The sequence below is a fragment of the Megalobrama amblycephala genome, linkage group LG19 (genome assembly GCF_018812025.1).
Source record: "Megalobrama amblycephala isolate DHTTF-2021 linkage group LG19, ASM1881202v1, whole genome shotgun sequence".
NCBI lineage: Eukaryota > Metazoa > Chordata > Actinopteri > Cypriniformes > Xenocyprididae > Megalobrama > Megalobrama amblycephala.
Window position 1 is genome coordinate 19,856,098 of NC_063062.1, and position 21,766 is coordinate 19,877,863.

Here is a 21,766-nt window from a genome sequence, read left to right on the forward strand (position 1 = left end):
CCTGAGCTGCGTACCTCGGCAGATGCGAGCGACCTCATCTCTTTTGGCGGTTCTGAGGACGAGCCGCTTGATGACGTCATGTCTCTCGCGGCCTCTGAAACCGAAGGTTGGGCCGGTGATTCTGACCCCGCCCGCCTTCCCTCGCTGGAGTCCATTGACTGCAAACCGGGTATGGATGCCGAGCTCTTCCGCATCCTCTCGAAAGCAGTAGAGGTTTTGGACCTCGAATGGGCTCCGCCAGAGGAGCCATCACGGAGCAGGCTCGATGAGTGGTTCCTGCCGGGTTCCCGCCAGGCCCCTCGTTAACGCACCGCACCGTTTTTCCCAGAGGTTCACAACGAGCTGACGAAGTCGTGGCGCGCCCCGTATTCTGCCCGCCTATGTACTACGCATTATTCAGCTCTCACCTCTGTGGATGGCTCTGAAGAGAAGGGTTACGAGCATCTACCGCCCCTGGATGAAGCGGCGGCGGCTCACCTCTGTCCCCCCACGGCTGTGGGTTGGAAAACTAAGAGGGCCCTTCCATCCAAGCCCTGCAGGACCACTTCTGCCCTGGCTGGCAGAGCATATACGTCCGCGGGCCAGGCTGCCTCAGCACTGCACGCCATGGCTATTCTCCAGGTGTTTCAAGCGAAGCTCCTCCGTTCTCTGGATGTGTCCGGCGTCGATGCACCTGCCTTCCGTGACCTCCGCAGCGCCACTGACTTAGCCCTGGGTGCCACAAAGGCCACAGCTCAGGCCATTGGACGATCCATGGCCAGCCTGGTCGTGCTTGAGCGCCATTTGTGGCTCAACCTGACCGAGATTAAGGAGATGGACAAGACAGCCTTTTTGGATGCCCCGGTCTCTCCTTCTGGTCTCTTCGGGCCAGCAGTAGAGGGCTTTACGGAGCGTTTTACTGCAGCACAAAAGTTGTCTCAGGCTATGCGACACTTCCTGCCTAAACGCTCTAGCTCCACGTCTGCTTCCAGCCGCCCCAAGTCTGCGCCGGCTCAGCAGAACAAACCTGCCCCCTCTACCTCTCAGGCAGCACCACCCAAGGAACAGCGCCATCGTAAGCGCTCCTCCTTCCCGAGGCAACGTCAGGGACCCCGGCCTAAGATTACGCTGGACCCGACGCCTCCTAAGCCCTCCTGATGTTTCAGGAAGGAAGAGGATGGGGCAAAGTCTCGCCACGGCCGGACCACCCCAAAAGCTCTTTCGTTCCACCCCCCCTCCGCCTCGTTCAGCCCGGGCGTGGGAGATATGTTCAGTGTTGTGCTAACTGGGCCCAGTGCTGCATCCATGCAAAACGCTATTCTTATGGCGAACACTATGAATATTCTACCTTCTCTAAGAAAGAGCGAAGTTCCTCTTCCACTCTCTCCGGTGCACGGGCCCCCGATTGGCGGCCCGTCACACGATACCATTCAGCCCCTTGTCACGCGGGCCGAGGCCTGGCGGGCCATCCCCGGAGTGTCAAGCTGGGTTCTGGGAACCATAAGTCGAGGCTACTCGCTTCAGTTCGCCCGAAGGCCCCCGCGCTTCAGCGGGGTGCTTCAGACTTCAGTCAACCCGGACGACGTTCATGTCCTCCGAGCCGAAGTCACGTCTCTTCTGAGGAAAGGAGCTATAGAAATAGTCTCCCCCTCAGAGAGCAATTCGGGGTTCTACAGCCATTATTTTCTAGTTCCCAAAAAAGATGGCGGTCTCAGACCCATCTTAGATCTCAGGCTCTTGAACCTCTCCCTCATGAGACGGAAGTTCAAGATGCTAACGCTGAAGCAGATCCTCGCGCAGGTTTGCCCCGGGGACTGGTTCTGCTCGCTGGACCTGAAAGATGCATACTTTCACATCTAGATAGCCCCCCATCACAGGCGATTCTTGAGATTCGCGTTCGAGGGTGTGGCTTACCAATATACCGTCCTTCCATTCGGACTGTCCCTAGCTCCTCGCACTTTTACCAAGTGCATGAACGCGGCGCTTTCCCCACTGAGACAGATGGGAATCCGGGTTCTCAATTACCTCGACGATTGGCTCATCCTAGCCCAGTCACGAGCCGAGCTGGAGCATCACAGATCCGTGTTACTCAGCCACTTGGAGTGCCTGGGTCTCAGGGTCAACTTTGCCAAGAGCTCACTGCTCCCCAGCCAGCGTATAACGTTCCTGGGTGCGGTTTTCGACTCAGTCAGTATGACGGCTGTAGTCTCTCCAGAGCGCGCTCTGGCCATTCAGCAGCTCGCGGCATCGGTCAGGAACAGAGCCTATTTCCCTCTGAAGTTTTTCCAGAGGATGCTAGGGCTGATGGCTTCCGCCTCCCCGGTTCTGCAGCGCGGCCTTCTTCGGATGCGGCCTCTGCAGTACTGGTTGAAGTTCCGGGTCCCTCCTCACGCCTGGCGGCACGGCCGCCTGCGTCTCAGGGTCAATCAGGCCTGTTTGGCAGCTCTGAAACCCTGGATGAACCCTGTATGGTTCAGCCAAGGGGTACCCCTACAGGCGGTGTCCAGAAGGACGGTGCTCTCAACGGATGCGTCCAACACAGGTTTCGGCGCTCTTTGCGAGGGCAGACCGGCCTTCGGCTCGTGGTCTCACGAGGAATGCCATCTGCACATCAACTGCCTCGAGATGTTGGCAGTGATTCGAGCCCTTCATGTGTTCCAGGCACACCTGACAGGGTGCCACATCTTAGTCCAGTCGGACAGCATGACAGTGATGTCATACATAAATCACCAGGCCGCTTATGCGCTCTGGCGAAGCGTCTTCTGGAATGGGCATCACAGAGGTTTCAGTCGCTCAGGGCGACTCACATACCCGGGAGAACAAACTTGGGAGCAGACATGCTATCTCGGAGCAATGTCCCCTCAGACGAGTGGATGCTCCACCCCCAGACGGTTCTCATGATCTGGGAGTTCTTCGGAAAGGCAGAGGTAGACCTCTTCGCTTCAGAAGGCAACTCTCACTGCCCAATTTATTTCTCGAAGGAGGAAGATGCGCTGGCCCATGTCTGGCCCAGCACCCTCCTTTACGCTTTTCCCCCGATCGCTCTGATCCCACAGGTCATCAGACGAATCAGGGAAAACAAGCACAGAGTCCTCCTGGTGGCCCCGCTCTGGAGGAGCCAAGTTTGGTCCTCAGAGCTGTTCAGACTTTCCACAAAAGCTCCGTGGCCGATCCCCCCTGAGACGGGACCTCCTCTCTCAGGCGAACAGGATGATTTGGCATCCCCAGCCAGAACTCTGGGCTCTGCACCTCTGGTCCCTCGACTGGAGCCTGCTAACCTCCCCGGGTACGTGCTGAATACCATTTCTCAGGCGAGAGCTCCGTCCACGAGACGCCTCTACGCCCAGAAATGGTCGGTCTTTGTTGACTGGTGTTCTACACGCAACATAGACCCAGTGGAGTGTGACGTATCTCCGATACTGTCTTTTCTCCAGGAGCGTTTGAATCTGGGTCGCACCCCTTCAACGCTCAAAGTTTACGTAGCAGCCATTGCAGCGTTTCACGCTACTATTGCTGGCCAGTCAGAGGGACGAAACAACCTCGTGGTGCGTTTCTTGAGAGGTTCTAGGCGATTAAATCCTCCTCGTCCTCTCACTGTTCCCACCTGGGACCTCTCTTTGGTCCTCAGAGCTCTTAAAGGGCCTCCCTTTGAGCCACTGCGTTCAGCTGACCTCAGGCCCCTGACGCTCAAAACCGCTCTGCTACTTGCACTCGCCTCCTAAGCCCTCCTGATGTTTCAGGAAGGAAGAGGATGGGGCAAAGTCTCGCCACGGCCGGACCACCCCAAAAGCTCTTTCGTTCCACCCCCCCTCCGCCTCGTTCAGCCCGGGCGTGGGAGATATGTTCAGTGTTGTGCTAACTGGGCCCAGTGCTGCATCCATGCAAAACGCTATTCTTATGGCGAACACTATGAATACCAACCGCTCTGCTACTTGCACTAGCATCGGTTAAGCGAGTTGGTGACTTGCAGGCCCTCGCCTTGAGCCCTGCATGCCTTGAGTTCGGGCCCAACGACTCCAAAGTCGTTTTGAAACCTAGGCATGGCTACGTCCCTAAGGTGCTCTCGACTCCATTCAGAGCACAGGTTATTTCCCTCTCAGCGCTTCCTCCCTCGTCGGACGAGCAAGAGTTGGAACTACTCTGCCCTGTCAGGGCATTAAGGACCTATGTTGATCAATCACAGCCTTTTCGGCAATCTGATCAGCTCTTTATCTGCTTTGGTGGCCGCACCAAGGGGTCTTCGGTCTCAAAGCAGCGTCTTTCGCGTTGGATAGTCGCCGCTATTGCTCTTTGTTACTCCTCTATGGGCCTCGACTGCCCCATAGGAGTTAGAGCTCACTCTACTAGAGGAATGGCTTCCTCTTGGACCTGGTCTAGTGGAGTTTCGATTAAAGACATCTGTGAGGCGGCCGGCTGGTCCTCACCGTCCACTTTTGTCAGATTTTATCATTTGGACGTCCCGACCTTACAAGCTCGGGTCCTCTCGGTATGATCCAGCGGCCTCTATCAAGCTCCGCTTCATGCCACTCTGGGAGTTAACTCCCTTTTTGTAGTGTAACGAGGGTTCGACGGCTCCGGCCTTCTCACTTGTCCTCTGGTTCCCTCACGGTGCCCAAGACAAGTCCAGTCGTTCCCTGCCGTGGCACGGCGCGGTTGAATTCGTTCCCCATACGCAGTACGAGTGAAGTATCGAAAGGGAACGTACTCGGTTACTAACGTAACCTCGGTTCCCTGAGATACAGAACGAGTACTGCGTTACATGCCGTGCCACGAGGCTGCGGCTTCAGTGTCGTCGCTTCAGTCGAATGACCTGAAATCCTATGGCGAAACGCCCGCTTATATAGCCCTAAACCCCGCCCATTTCGGCGGGAATATTCGCGCGCTCTGTCGCCATAGGTCGCGCAGCTATGCCGCGCCGTCATTGGTTCAACAACTTGTCAATGAGTGAACCAATGACAATGCAGTTACACTGCGTTATTGAAAAAGGCTTCAGTAACGGGGAAAAAGGAGACCTTTCCCCATACGCAGTACTCGTTCCGTATCTCAGGGAACCGAGGTTATGTTAGTAACCGAGTACGTTTTCTTTTTATACAGTATACCATAACAGTATGCTGTTTAAATACCATATTTATGTATTATGATATTTTCAGGGTACTTGAGAAAGAACACATGACCCTACCATGGTACCTGTCCAAAAAAATCCTGTCCAATGGTATTACAATGGCACTTTTTTGTTAATGTATTGTTGCTAGCGTAAAATCAAAATACATTAATCTGGTATCCTACTTCAAAACAATGTGTATTTTATTTGATTTCATTTTACATGTTGCTGCATTTTTTTATCGAAACGTGGTATCTTAGAAGACAGCACGATAATCATATGTAGTGTTTTTTTTGCTTCTGACCTCACATGTGTGGAGTCTGTGGACACACACTGACCTCTGCACTGTGGGCAACACTGTCCCGGTGGGGTGACGGGGTTCTGGCAGGAAACCACAGGACAGGCAACCACGGTGCATGTAACAGAGCCACTATGACACACGCAGCGCTTGCAGGGGTCCGAGGGGACGTAGAACGTCTGTGTGTTTCCGTACTTCTGCCCTTCAAACAGACAGTCATCACATACCGGACAACAGTTCCTATAGTGCGCCGGATGTGTGCACTGCTGAGAACACAACTTCTTCTCACAGAACACGTCTCCACTCTGGAAAACACAAATGCATTACGCAAAAAAATGTTGGTAGTATGGTATGGTGATGGTATCAGATGGTAAGAGCTTGATATATTGATATACAGTATATAATGTAACTGTTTGATTACCATATTCATGTACATTTAGTACTATGGTATATGCATTATACTCAAGACAGAACACATTATAGTACATAGTACATGCCAAAAAAATGTTAATACAATGGAATTTTTTTCATTTTACATTTTATTTTATTTTATAATAATTTTTATTTGATATTTTGGTAACACTTTATTTTACAGTGCCATAGTTACACATTACTACATGTACTTACTACTACAAGTAATAACAGTAAATTATGCATAATTACAAGTAACTAACCCTAAACCAAACCCTAACCCTAACTGTAACTCTATAGTAAGCACTATATTATGTTGAAAAAACATGGTATTTAAGGGCACTTTTTTGTTATTTCATTGTTGCTAGCATAAAATCATGAAAAAAAATTATCATTGTGACAATCAGAGAAGTAACTAGTGTATTTTTGTGATACTATGGTAAATGTACACATATACATCAGTGGTCTCACCTGGCATATGCAGGTAGAGCAGCGGTCGTTGGGTGGGGTGAATGTGGCACCATTCTCATGCACCTGTCCCAGGTGTTCACATGTCCCTGTGCACACAGGACAGCACTCACCTGGAAGACGCACTGGCCACTTGCAGGGTGCTTTCGGACAAGACACGGGTGTACATGATACACTTCCATTCTACACACATACACAACACAGTATATGTTAAGTAAAACTACAACTTAGTAACATTTCACAAAAAAAATGTATAATGATATACGGTTCAAAATGAAGATCAACTACAGGTATGGTAACAGTGTGGTGTTTATTTGTGTACCAGGCAAATACAGCCCTGGCAGGGATCATTGGGATTAGGGAAGCGTTCTCCATTTCCACATTCGCGACCGCGGTATAGACAGCCTTCACACACATTGCATGTGCAGGGGTCCCGCCGAGGGTTAGGGCAGAAGACCTCGGGACAGCTTTTAGGAGAGCACTGAACCTCACCTCTCTAAACAAAAAACATCCAGCCCCACCATTAATTCACATACAAACTCATCTAAAACGTAATTACCTTTGATCAATTATATACAGATATAACGATAGATAGCATGACAGACATAATGACAGAACGATGTACAGAATGATAGAGAGAATGACAGATAAAAACTGAGGTATCAAATGTTTAACACTTTACAATAAGGTTCATTTATGAACTAACCATGAGTAATACATTTGTTACTGTATTTGTTAATCTTTGTTAATGTTAGTTAATAAAAATACAGCCGTTCATAGTTTGATCATGTTACTTCACAGTGCATTAAAGGCAGGGTAGGTAAGAAATTTTGTTCCAAATTTGTTTAAACTTTCTATATATATATACATACATAATTAAAATGTAAGAACTCTGATAAAAAGAGTATAAAAATCGAGTGACTCTAGACCGTTTAATCTGTATTAAACACAGCTCATTATTTCCATCCGGGACGAAACATAGGATTGGCTTAGGCGGCTGTCACTCTCTCGCAACCATGGCAACCACCCTTTTGCCACACATGACCTGCCCACTTGCGCGCGCACGTTTGATTTGGGGAATTCAAGAGGCATGGATCCTAGGAATACCAAAACAATGGCAGAGAAACAGCAAGCAAAATTCACAGTACCGGCCTATGCAGTTAGTGAAGGCAAACCAGGCAAAAAAGGAAGACAGTAACAGTACAAGAAAAGGCAATGAACAAAAAGTCTTTGGATAAACAAAGAAATAAAACGCGAGTTAATATCGGCGTGGCTCTCCAGCGATGGCGAGAACTGAGGGAACTCAAGGGGCTGAAAAGTGACTCCTTGATGGCTTTATTTCTGCTGGACAGGTAAATCTTTCTTTTTGTATTTTGATCATACATATTTTTTTGTTTATTTTTTCATGAAGCATGTGTCATTAGCACACGTAGCTGCGTAATATAGCTAACATAACATTACTTAGCGAGCCGTAGTAGAGACGATAAATAATCTATAGGCCTAGCTCAAGATGATAGCTATAGTGTTGAATTGTGCATAATTTTGCTTTAGATAACTAAATACATGTTTAACAGATAGTAGGCCTAACGTTACTCCGCATCTAGGAACTTTTCTTAGAACTATATTTACCCTCTGTCTAACTCTTTTACCATGTTCACCTGTAAGTTTACCTGCACGTTTTTTTTCGCCTTTGTTTTGTTTTTATATTCTCTACCTATGTTTACTGATGTCTTTATCTTGTATCTGTGTGTGTCGTACACACTTTGTTGTATGTGTGTGTTATTATTTTGTGTCTGCAATGCAGTTGTGAGTTGATATTTGAGTGTATGTTACTCTGTTTATCTGTAGAACAACGTATATGTTATGAATCTTACACGAAATTCATCTTCATCACAGTGCAAATGATGGTAATGGAAAAACGTGTATCATGCAACCTGTTTTTAGCTTTGCCTTATAGATAACTAACTCGTTAGCGAATTAAATTATGTTTATCTTCATAATTATAAAGTTATTTTTATTACATGTGATTCTGACATGATGTCACTACATGCACTGCGCTCCTTCCTCTCCGCTCGTCTCAGGTAAATAATGCGTCTTCCAGCTCAGTGGTCGGAGTCGCACATTCATGCGTTTTGGGGGCGTGGCTTTGGAAGGAGCCCAGAAGGGAGGGGGTGGAGTGAATGGAAATAATGAGCTGTCTTTAAAACAGTCGTGAGAGGTCTACAGACACTCGATTTTTATACTTTCTTTTTCAGAGTACTTACATTTTAAATATGTATTGATATATAAATAAAGTTTAAACAAATTTTGAAAAAAAAGTTTTTTATACATTTTTTACCTACCCTGCCTTTAACTAATGTTAACACACACAACTCTTGATTTTAATAATTTATTAGTAAATGTTGAAATTAACATTAACAAAGATTAATAAATGCTGTAGAAATGCAGTTCATTATTATTTCATGTTAATGTAGTTAACTTATGTTAACTAATGAACCTTATTGTAAAATGTTAGCAAATATGAGATTAGCAGTCTGTTAAACTCATTTTACAAGTATAATAAACATGTTTAATAAAAGTGTTTAATTAACAAGTATAATAAAAATGTTTAATTATTTTAATGGAACCGGAACCGGAATCGTTAGGCAGAACCGGAATCGGAACCGGAACCGGAAAATTTCTTACGATTCCCATCACTACTGCTGACACAAATTTATGTTCAAACACCATGTAAAAATGAATTTTGCATAATAGGTCCCCTTTAAAATTTAAAAAAACAAAACAAAACAAAACATAATTATCACTCTGTTTGTGTGTGTACTTACAGAGCACCTGCACTCCTCACATGATCCTTTGGGTGATTGGAATGTCTCACCATCTGCATAAACTCTTCCCTCAAACTGACAGCCTGTGCAATAAACACAGACACACACACACACACACACACACACACACACACACACACACACACACACACACACACACTTATCAATGTGAGGGTCATATGTTTTAGTTTATACCACAGCCATGAACCCTAATTTGCAACTTGCAAGTCACTTGCAGGTTTTATGAAGGGGAGGGGCATTCTCATTCTAAAAAGCATCTAATTGGACAAAAATCATTGTAGTGCAGGATGAGTCATCAATACTTAGTTCTCATTTTAATCAGAAGAGAATTGATTGTAAAATTGTATTTCTGCTAAAAGTGCACTTTGTCTGTAGACAGTGTAATACAGTACCATCACACACAGGACAGCACTGGTCCAGCCGAATGACGGGGTAACTACATCCCGGGTTGTGACATTGCCTCTTATTGCAGGTCACATGACCATCCCTGCACATGCATTGACCACAGTGATCAGCAGGGTCTGCAAACTCCTGACCATTCTGGTACTCCACACCACCATACATGCACCCTGAAGAAAAAAAAAAATACAACTCATAATAATAATAATAATAATAATAATATCGATTCAATTACATACTGTAATATATAAGACACTTAAACAGCCACTAATAATACTCAATTCTTTTAATTTCCTGTACATCACGCAAATATTCACATAATTGTGTATAAATATATGCAAACACGTAACATCGCATTGTGGGCAGCACTTGCCCTGTACAGGGAAAGGACAGGCGGTGCGCGGACATTGTTTACGGTTACATGTGACTGTCCCGTCATGACAAACACACGTCCTGCATGGGTCTGATGTATCCTCAAATGTAGCGCCATTAGCGTGTTCCTTCCTATTATACAGACAGCCTGCATGGCCGAAGTCAGACACAGACACACTTTACGTATATAAACTTTCCGACCCTAAACTTTTGAATGGTAGCGCATATAAATATATATATATATATATATATATATATATATATATACACACATGTACAGTTGAAACCAGATATTTACATACACTTCAGAAAAAAACACAAAAACTTTTTTTTTTTTTACTGTCATACATTAAATCAGAGTAAACTTTTTCTGTTTTAGATCAATAAATATTAACATATTTTTTGCATTTGTTAAATGTCAGAATCGAGCGAGGGAGAATTTTTATGTATTTTTTTTATCACTTTCATCAAAGTCAGAAGTATACATATACTTCCTTAGTATTTGGTAGAATTGCCCTGAAATTTCACTTGGGCCAAACGTTTTGGGTATCCTTCCACAAGCTTTCTACAATAGTTTGCTGGAATTTTGACCCACTCCTCTTGACAGAACTGGTGTAACTGGGTCAGGTTTGTAGGCTTTCTTGCTCGCACTTGCCTTTTCAATGCTGCCCACAAATTTTCTATGGGATTGAGATCAGGGCTTTGTGATGGCCACTCCAATACCTTGACTTTGTTGTCCTTAAGCCACTTTGTAACTAATCTGTAGGTATGCTTGGGGTCATTGTCCATTTGGAAGACCCATTTGCGCCCAAGCTTTAACTTCCTGGCTGATGTCTTCAGATGTTGCTTCAATATATCCACATAATTTTCTTTTGTCATGATGCCATCTATTTTGTGCAGTGCACCAGTCCCTTCTGCAGCAAAGCAGCCCTACAACATTATACTACCACCCCCATACTTCACAGTTGGGATGGTGTTCTGAGGCTTCAAAGGTTCGCCCTTTTTCCTCCAAATATGCCGGTTATCATTATTAACAGATACATTTTTGTTTCATCAGACCACAGGACATGTCTCCAGAAATTAAGATTTTGTCCCCATGTGCAGTTGCAAACTGTAATCTGGCTTTTTTATGGTGGATTTGAAGTAATGGCTTTCTCCTCCCAGAGTAACCTTTCAGCTCATGATGGTACAGGACTCGTTTTACTGCGGATAATGACACTGTCTTGCCAGTTTCAGCCAGCATCTTCACAAGGTCTTTTGCTGTTGTCCTGGGGTTGATTCGCACATTTCGCACCAAAAAACGTTCCTCTCTGGGACTCAGAATCTGTCTCCTTCCTGAGCAGTATGATGGTTGTACATTCCCATGTTTTTTATACTTGCGTATTACTGTCTGAATGGATGAACGTGGGACCTTCAGGCATCTGGAAATTGCACCTAAGGATGAGCTACTCTTGTGGAGGTCCACAATTTATTTCCTGATGTCTTGGTTGATTTCTCTTGATTTTCCCATGATATCAAAGAAAGAGGCTCTGTGTTTGAGGTGTGCCTTTATATGCATTCACAGATGCACACCAATTAACTCAAATGGAATCAATTAACCTATCAGAAGCTTCTGAAGCTCAGAATGGAATCATCTGGAGTTTTCTTTTCATTTAAAGACACAATAAACTTAGTGCATGTATACTTCTGACTTTGATGAAAGTGATAAGAAAAATATATAAAAATTCTCCCTCGCTCGATTCTGACATTTAACAAATGCAAAAAATATTTTTAAAAATCCCAAAAAAATAAAATAATAAAATATTTATTGATCTAAAACAGAAAAAGTTTACTCTGATTTAATGTATAGAAAAAAAAGTTTTCTGAAGTGTATGTAAATATCTGGTTTCAACTGTATATAGGTAACATTCTAAAGTGATATATTTTATGGTACCGTTCAAAAGGGTCTGAACGTTTTTTAATGTTTTTGAAAGAAGTCACTTATGCTTACCAAGGCTGCATTTATTTGAACAAAATACAGTACATACAGTTTTTGATAAATAGAAAGAACAACATTCATTTGAAGTAGAAATCTTTTGATATTATAAATGTCTTTACTGTCACTTATGATCAATTTAATGCACCCTTGCTAAATAAAAGTATTAATTTCTTAAAAAGAAAAAATTGTACTGACCCCAAACTTTTGAACGGTAGTGTACATATACACATATACATACATGTATAAATATAAATACTGCTCTCTACATATCAGTATTTGTTGATGACACCTTTTTATGAAGTGTCTCACCATCACATGTGCGACAGCACTCTTGAATTATGGGATGAGAGCAGGTGGCAGAGGGGCAGGGCCTGTGCTGGCATCTCATCATCCCATTGGTGCAGGAGCATAATTGACATCTGTTAATAGGATGGTAGAACTGCTGCATGTGTCTGTAACGCTGTCCTTCAACATAGCAGTCAGCAGGGGGTGCTGTAAGGAATGAGATAAACACATTTACATCTACATACACTCAAACAAACACCTTTACGGATATACACAGTACAAGGCGGTGTAAGGGTGTGTCACATCATGTTGGAATTACGGGAATTTTGAGATGCTGAGTAGTAAATTGCATGTAAACAGCTTAGAGTACAATCTTTAAATTGTCAACTTGTAATTAAGGTGATTCAGATGTGACGTGATTGTGGAATAAGAGCAGAAGTGTGACCTGGACATTGGGGGCAGCACTCTCCTGGCTGAATGAACGAATCAGCACAATTCACCGCTGGACATCGCTTCATCAGACACTGGACGTTACCATTCTACAGACAAACACAACACAGATCTACAGTATGACTCTGATATGTGTGGATGTACACTACAGTTCAAAAGTTAGGGTCAGTATGATTTTTTCTTTATATTTTTATTCAGCAAGGATGTATTATATTGATCAAAAGTCACAGTAACTTTCTATTCATCAAAGATTCTGAAAATAAACACACAGATATTACGCCTTCCATATTCTACTTACGGAAAAAAACTAAACTGGTGCCGCGTTCGTTCCATAAGTTGAATAGGAAAGGCATAGGAAATACAGCGTAAGCATTTTGAAGAATGCGGCAAGCGGAAGCACGTGCAAGGCGATAATTTGTGTTTATAAAGCATATACAGTTGCATTTTTTTAAATTATCAGGAAATTTTTATTTAAAAGTGGACTAATCCTTTAAGTGGCCTTAACTACTATGTACTTACATTTAAATTAATCATATGATACAATGCACTTATTGTGTACATACCTGTTTTTACATTGTACTTACATTTTAAAAACACCTGCTTGTAATTACATCACTAATTAATTTCTGTAAATACATTTATAATTATACTGTTGACCCATCCCTTACACCTTACCCCTACCCTTAAACCTACCCATACCACCAAAGCTTTCCCTAACCTTACCCCTATCCCACCTCGATAGCAGCAAAAGTGTTTTGCAATTCAATATTAACCCAATAAGTACATTGTACTTATTTTTTGATGTAAGTACATAGTAATTAAGGCCACCTAATATAAAGTGGGACCATTAAACCTACCTACTGTTTATTTCATATATATCTATGTTCAGTTGTATTTACGTAGGCCTGTTGAATGTTAAATGGATCCAATCGATGTTCATTAGAAATTATTTGATGGTGCAGTAATAAACCTGCTAGTATAATTTAATGCAGGTGTTTTTGAACTTTGCTGATTTAAAACATAATCAAAATGCTATCTATTTTCATGACAAAATTTCAAAACACAGGAAGTGACAAATATCGGTATCGGCCAATAATTGTTTGTTAAAATCGGTATCGGTGCATCCCTAGTCATAATGGATAGTCATTTATTTGCAGTAATGACGAATGGAATTGGCTAATTATTTGACAAATTGTGGCAATTGTAAGGTCTGCACAGGATCAAAAATTAACAGGCCAACTATAAACTGTGTTTAAGTATAGTTTTTCTAAACAACTATTAAACTAGAACTAATCATATATGTAATTGATTAAAATCCTTTGTAATTAATTCACAATATATGTGCATAATTCCCTCTTGGGTCGATCTCTATCATAATTAATCATAAGGCGTTATGATTTATTATATATATTTCACCCCTGATTTGAGCTAATTGATTAAATACCGTGATACGTTACAGATATTAATTTTAGTGGAGATACGCAAGCAATGTTTTAAACCTGGTTTTGTGCGTGAGCACAATCTGTGTGATTTGATGTTTATGCGCACTCTATTCAGTGAGACAAGACGCAACGCATTCCTCACTCTGAAAAACGTTAACAAACTGCTATTTGTGTCTAAACACTGTAGTCAATTGTTGACCGTTTAAAATAAACTGCAGTCCATTAATATTCAAACTTGTATATGCAAAAGGGCGACAATCTCTTTGCAACACAGTTTAAAGGTGCCCTAGAACCAGTTTTTACAAGATGTAATATAAGTCTAAGGTGTCCCCTGAATGTGTCTTTGAAGTTTCAGCTCAAAATACCCCATAGATTTTTTTTAATTAATTTTTTTAACTGCCTATTTTGGGGCATCATTATTCAGCACGTGGCCCCTTTAAATCGCGCGCTCCCTGCCCCCCCGAGCTCGCGACTATAATACAGTGCATTTACAAAGTTCACACAGCTAATATAACCCTCAAATGGATCTTTACAAGATGTTCGTCATGCATACTGCATGCATGCGTCGGATTATGTGAGAATAGTATTTATTTGGATGTTTACATTTGATTCTGAATGAGTTTGAGGCTGTGCTTCGTGGCTAAAGCTAACATTACACACTGTTGGAGAGATTTATAAAGAATGAAGTTGTGTTTATGCATTATACAGACTGCAAGTGTTTAAAAATGAAAATAGCGACAGCTCTCTTGTCTCCGTGTATACAGTAAGAAACGATGGTAACTTTTACCACATTTAACAGTACATTAGCAACATGCTAACGAAACATTTATAAAGACAATTTACAAATATCACTAAAAATATCATGTAATCATGGATCATGTCAGTTATTATCGCTCCATCTGCCATTTTTCGCTATTGTTCTTGCTTGCTTACCTAGTCTGATGATTCAGCTGAGCACAGATCCAGACGTTAATACTGGCTGCCCTTGTCTAATGCCTTGAACATGGGCTGGCATTTGCAAATATTGGGGGCGTACATATTAAGGATCCCGACTGGTACATAACAGTCAGTGTTATGTTGAGATTCGCCTGTTTTTCGGAGGTCTTTTAAACAAATGAGATTTACATAAGAAGGAGAAAGCAATGGAGTTTGAAACTCAATATATGTCTTTTCCATGTACTGAAGTCTTGTTATTCAACTATGCCAAGGTAAATTCAATTTTTGTTTCTAGGGCACCTTTAATATTAATTTCTGCTTGAATAAAACGAAGAAATCGTTGTTCAGCGTGATTTAAAAGATAGTTTGGGACGAGTTTCTCCCCCTCTCTCTCAGAAGGCCTCATAATTCGTAGCGCTATTAAATTTGAATTATTGTGTTGTCCGATAATCCAAAACAGCACCTCGCTCCCTTGGTAAATCATTGGCGTAGCTAACCAATAATGTTACCTAGTGCAAATCTAATCTGAAAAACAGTTTATCTGATTTATCCAATTGATGTGTAAAATTGGGAGTTATCAACACCCTGATCCAGTGTTGATTTATAACGCAGCGAAGAAATCCTGCAAAGTTACATATTTGTGTAATCCCCAAAATTGTGTACCCGTGATAAAGGTGCGTATTAGTGTCCAGTGAACTGGCACAAAAGAATCCGCTGAGATTCTAAATATTGTACCCGTGATAGTTGCAGTTAAATCAGCCGTAAGCGAGTCAGATCTCCACAGGCGTGCTAATTTAAAAAAAAAATCACGAGTTTAAAGTAGGTAGATGCAGTACCTCTGACTAAACGACAGAGGGCAGCCTGTTCAGGTGTGTGGCACACCTCCCTATGTCATTGTTGTGTGGACTCATTAACGCCATCATGTGGGTGTTCTAGGTAAGCTCTGCTCTCCATACCTTGATCTGAATTGTTTCCAACTTCCCCTTGGCTACTTTAATTTTGCTTGCTGTTATAATTTTTTTTTGTTGTTGTTGGTTATCCTTCTCGATTGTATTTGGAATGTGGTTTACTGATTTAAAATTAGTTTAAACATGTTTAAAATTTTAATTTGAATTAAGTTTCCCTTCCAACAAGAGAATTCACTATCTGGAAGTGCTCCCCCTTGTGGACACTCCCCCAGATAAGTCAATTCCCTCCCCTTGGCGTTTTTCTTTTTTTTTTTTTTTTTTTCTCTCCCTTTCCTGTTTTACATTTTTACTTTATTCTACTTTTATTTTATTTTATTTTTTTCTCTTTCTCTCTTGAATTATTTTTACTTTGGAAATTCATTCCTTTTGATTACTTACTGTTTTATTTTATTCGCATTTATTTCCGTACCCTATATTTTATTTGCTGGTAATAGCATTCTCACATCCAAGCCTCCCTTATTTTATACACTTATACACTTATTAAACAACGTTTAATTGAAGGTTAAAATTAAGTGGTGTCATCAGTTAGGTTTGCTCATCAAGGAGCACTCCCCCTTTAGGGAATTCTCAATAGGGAAGGCTTTCTCCTCTCGTTTCCTCCCATTCTGTTATTCTATGCACTAATTTAAATTCATTTAAACAGAGTTTAATTCAAATTTGAATCAAGTGCCTCGGAACTGTTTTTACTTTGCCTTATTGTTTATTTCTGTTCTTCTTTTAGCCAGTCATTCTAACTGTCATTTTAGACCCCTATTCTTTTGCACCACACACTTAATTATTTAAATTTGGTTTAAACAAGATTTAAATTGAGATTTAGATTTACAATTAAGTTGTGTTTACTTGACCATTTGTGTACTTGCAGATAGTACCCCTCTAGTGCTCGGTGGTGAGTTGACGGTTGTTTCAGTGAGTTCCAGTGAGTGGAGTCACCTGGCCTGGCGGACCCAGCACTGGCTGTGTGTGAATTGTGGACAACCTACGTACTACAGGCAACCCGCGGGACATCAGCAATTGGGTATTTTAGGTGCAGGGAAGGCAACGAGTCCAGGTTGACAACAAAGGCAATTCTGTTTAGTTTCCCTGTTCAGGCTTCTGCACGACAGAACCGCCCATTTGGAGTAACTGCCCATTGAGGGGACAGACTCTGGGTTCAGGGAAAACTCAATTTTGACCCGTCAATCTGGCCGTTGGCAAAAAAACACCTCACCTGAGTACATTTGCAAATCTACCAATTGTGCTAAAAGTCACTGTTTGAGAGGTTGCATTGTGCTACAAAGGGGACAGGGTGCCCATGGACACCGCAGTCGAGTGTTGGAACGTCTAGGAAAGATCGCCCCCGCCATTGAGTTCTTATCTGAGCAATCACAATTCACCCCAGGCCTAGATTAATGACATACAGTCCATTCACTTATTGAAAGCCACAGAATGTTAGATATTCTCTGATCATTTAAGTGCTGGCCAACCCTTTTACTCTTAAGCCATACCAGCCCTCTTTTATAACACGACAGTGCCCTCGTCTGGCCCTGTCATAAACCCTTGCCGTGGTAGGAAGCTTAAGTTTCACTTCTCCCCTCTAGCCCTTCCTGTTCTTATTTTATTTCTGTTCTATTTTATTCCCTTTTATTTGTTTATTGTTCTGTTTCTCATTAATTGCATCCATCCTGTTCTGTTTTATTTGCTTTTCTGCTGTGTTTGTTTCTTTCAGTTCACATAAAGGCAGAGCCTGTGAGAGCCATCACGGAAGCTGAATAATAGATAGACGACCGAGCAGCCAGAGTCATTAGAGGACTCGTAGAGCTACCGCCTGTCAAAATCTTTATTTAAATCCGGCAATCACCCACACAAATTGGCTCACGTGGTCATTCTCGGCTATCGACAATAAGTGTCTAGCCTACATTCCACTAACTGTCTGCACCAGTTAACCGGAATCACGCACAAGAATTATCTAATCATGTATTATCGTAACTCGTTAGTTCTGCGCGTGCTTGCATTGATTCTATTTGTGCTGTCTTTCTCTCACCAATAGCAAGCCAATGTGTTCAGAGCATACAGCCCCGGAACCCACTGGGACCATCTCGAGACCTGGTTGTGCACCCTAACCAGCACGTTCCTGACCAACGCCGCTGTGGACCTCCAGCACCTGAGCAATGAGCAGCTGGACGACAAACTCCAACAAGGTGAAGCTCTCCTAGCCAGAGCAGAGACTGTGCTGAAAGAAAGACACGCTAAAGTCAGGGCCTGTGAAAATCATCTTAAACAGGCCCGAAAATAAGTCATTGCTCTGAAACAACAAAGAGACTATTTAAAAGATGAACTTGATACTCGTTACAGAGAACTGCAAAGTGGAATGGGAGGGGAAACACACATCACAGAGATTCCCGTGGCAAGTCAAGAATCCCTAGTTCAAAAGGGGGTTAAAAGTCCACTGCCCAAGACGTCCAGCGTCCAAGAACCTTCACCAGCAGCTGTCAAACCCAACTGCCAGCAACTGTGACAGGCTTTTATCCAAGAGTTTTCTGACCCTGAATCGGACCATGGGCTCCCTGCTGCCATGGACCTTAAACAGGGCCGACTGGAAAACCCACAAACATACTACAACAGACTGCAAAGGGCCTACTTCGGAGCACGTAACAAGCCAGGAATGGAGGAAGATATCATCTTCAAAACTCTTGTTTCTCCGTAATCTGCACCCTGCGTTGAGTCATCATCTGGGAGCCTTGGCCTGCCCATGCAGTATGTCTACTCAGCAGCTGCGAGACTTGGTCCACGAAGCTTATGCCAAGCAGAGGACTGCTTCTGAAAAGACTGTAGAAAATCAAACCAGTTATTCAGTCTCTGATCACTGCCTGAAAACCTGCCCTAACCTTTTTGAAAGACTGAGAGATGGAGCTAAGAGACAAAATCAGACTCTCAAATCACAAAGATGTGAGCTAAATGTCTTACAGCCGGACCTCCTGATGCACCCTAAAGCTCATGTGGACATTATTAATGAGGTGGTGTGGGCCCCAATGACTTTACAGCCCCCTGTTGCTCCTGTCAACAATGAAAACTTCCTGTCAGGCCAGACCATCCCAGAGGTCTGCATCCTGGTCAACATACAGGAAGCTGTAGTACCAGCTTACACCAAAGGGGTTGCTGTTTGGCTCAACATGCAATGTGGTCAAACCCTAAACTACACGCTGGGCTCCTTCCAACTTTCACCTGAAGGCGTGGAACTTGGACTCACTCTGGAAGCCACACCCCTCAATGAAGTGTCCTCCAGTGTAGTCCATAATTTGCTCAACGACTGCATGGCCACAGACATCAGAATTTCTAAGGCCCACCATCTAGGATGGCTAGTGAATCACGACTTCCATGACTTTGAACTCAGGTTACCAGCCATTGGCTCAATACCAGCTGTAATGGTCCCAGAAGGGAGCTCAGACAACACAGTGTTCACAGCACCCTTCAAGATCATCTCCATCACTTCCATCATGCCGGTACCCACAGAACAGGTGTGCAGAACGGAGCTGTTGGAGGACCAACACCTTGCAGTGTACACAGTCTCTAACCAGCCTGTCTGCGAAACTCAGGAAAGCGCTGCACCTCTGACAGCCAACCTGACAGCTGACACCACAACGGAGGAGCCATTCCCAGGGTTTGAGCCTCAAGTCCAACAAATTCTGAAAGATGCAGATGCCCTGAAGAATGATGCAGACTGTCAAAAACTCAGACAGGTCCTGAACAAATTCAAAGTGTCATTTGCCAAAGACTTTTTAGACTGTGGCCTCACTAAACTTCACACGGTGCACATTCCAACACACCCAAATGCTCCTCCCACATTCGTCAGGCAGTACAAAATTCCCATCGCCTCACATGAACCAGTGCAGAAGATTATTAGTTCCATGGAAGAAAAAGGTGTTATCTGCCCATACAACAGCACCTATTCAGCCCCCATCTGGCCCATTGTCAAACCAGACGGCAAGTGGCGACCCACCATCGACTTCAGGAAGTTGAACCAGCAAGTGCCACTGTCACAACATGCCAGAAACCACAAGTCTGGACGGGGCGACGGTTTGGCTGCCTGCCAAAACTGCTCTGATAACACACCAGCTTCGACACTGGAGATTAAGGTACCCCAACAACAACAACCAACCTGTCGCAGGTACTTTGAAGAGAATGCGTGCCAAGGTATGCCCACTGCCTACGTCGATGGATGTTCCTACAACCATGAGGGCATCCTATAGGCAGGTGCAGGGGTGCGATGGTTAAACAACCAACCCTGCCCACCACAGAACTTCAGGCGGGGTCCCCAGTCATGGCAGTATGCTGAAGTAGCAGCTACTCTCATAACCCTTCAAGTTGCCTCAGCCCATAACATCAGAGAACTCATTTGCACAGACTCAAACTATGCCTTAGTTTCACATGCCATCTTCCGGGCTGGAAACAAACTGGTTTCAAGACTGAAAGCAACAAGCCGGTGAAACATCAACACCTGTTCCAAACATGTGATGACATCACCCAAACACGCGGCATGATCATATACTGGGAAAAGGTGAAAGGACACTCAAAACAACCAGGGCGTGGCAAAGATGTGAATGACCAAACTAATGCCCTTGCCAAGAGTGGCGCACTGCATGGCAATCTATGGTCACCCCCACCCCAGTCACCCACCCTTAGTGTGGCAGCAATAACCTGCAGCCAGCGTACTGTTCCTGTAACAGTTCCTGCCTCACTGCCACTGTCACTAACAACTAAAATCTCCAACACTTCCATACAAACTGTTTTACACCACCACTCAAACCCCTCCAACCTCCCGATCACGGCATCTGATCGTACGGCGGCCCCTAGCCTCAAACGACTGCATGAGATGTGGGAGTAAACTTTCTCTGTTGTGTCCCTGATGACCTCACAGCGCCAAAGCTTGTAGTGCCACAGGGCCAAAAGGGGGGTACGCTAATATACGCCCACAACACACCATGTGCCAGACACCATGGTACCAAAGCCACTTATGAGACATTAAAACAAGTGGTGTACTGGCCCAGCATGCAGCAAGATGTGGCAGAGTATGTCAGAGGATGTCAGGTTTGCTGTCAATTACAACCTGCAAACCCAAATCACAGAGCTCCACTGCAATGCAGAGGAGTCACGTTTCCATGGTCAGTCAACCAAAAAGACTGGAATGTAAAACTTTCTCTGATGCTCATGGCCATCACAGACATCATGCAGGAGTCAACTCGGGTGTCTCCCGCTGAACTAATGATGGTGCGGCAGGTGACACTTCCGTTGCACCTGCTGTACCAACCGGGAGACTCCAGCCTCATCACAGCCTACTCCACTCACCAGCACCTCGACGAGCTAAGCCCACAGCTGAGAAAACAACTCACAACACAGAGTCAAACCCTGCAAACCATCGGCAAATCCTTGAAAGGCATTATGGTGGTTTTCCGTACTCACAGTTTCCTGCTGAACCAAACGGTGAACTCAATGAAGCAACTGTTTACAGTCTACCAAAATAACTTTGCCCAAAATCAGCCGGTCACAGCTCTGATGACAGACATGCTGCGGGAAGTTAGCTCCTCCATGGAGAGTGTGGCTATGGATAGGATTCCCCCGTACCCTGTACAAACTGTGCTGGACTTTGCTACTGGCAAACCCACCGAGCCTTTTCCAGCCCACCTCGCCTACTCTCTGGGTGGTGCCATCCTACTGCACGTTGACCCAAAGCAGAATGAGGTGGCCTTCCTCCTAAATCCACCCATCATTGAATCAGATAACATCTACAGACCCAAAGACATGGTCAATGTCAGGTTGTGGCCAGGTAACACCCATATCAAGATACACACCTCAGATG

General features: G+C 43.8%; 1 protein-coding gene across 3 annotated transcripts in view; it reads right to left on the minus strand.

The window, feature by feature from the left end:
* The window catches only part of LOC125253857 (kielin/chordin-like protein), an 87,642-nt gene that overhangs the window by 20,308 nt on the left and 45,568 nt on the right, over nt 1-21,766 (minus strand). For all 3 annotated transcript variants that reach the window (XM_048168063.1, XM_048168064.1, XM_048168065.1), the window contains 7 exons: nt 12,583-12,676; nt 12,162-12,344; nt 9,496-9,672; nt 9,083-9,165; nt 6,580-6,753; nt 6,261-6,440; nt 5,419-5,683 (listed from right to left, as the gene is read on the minus strand). In XM_048168063.1, the coding sequence (XP_048024020.1) occupies nt 5,419-5,683; nt 6,261-6,440; nt 6,580-6,753; nt 9,083-9,165; nt 9,496-9,672; nt 12,162-12,344; nt 12,583-12,676 (1,156 nt within the window). The remainder of the gene's footprint in view (nt 1-5,418; nt 5,684-6,260; nt 6,441-6,579; nt 6,754-9,082; nt 9,166-9,495; nt 9,673-12,161; nt 12,345-12,582; nt 12,677-21,766) is intronic.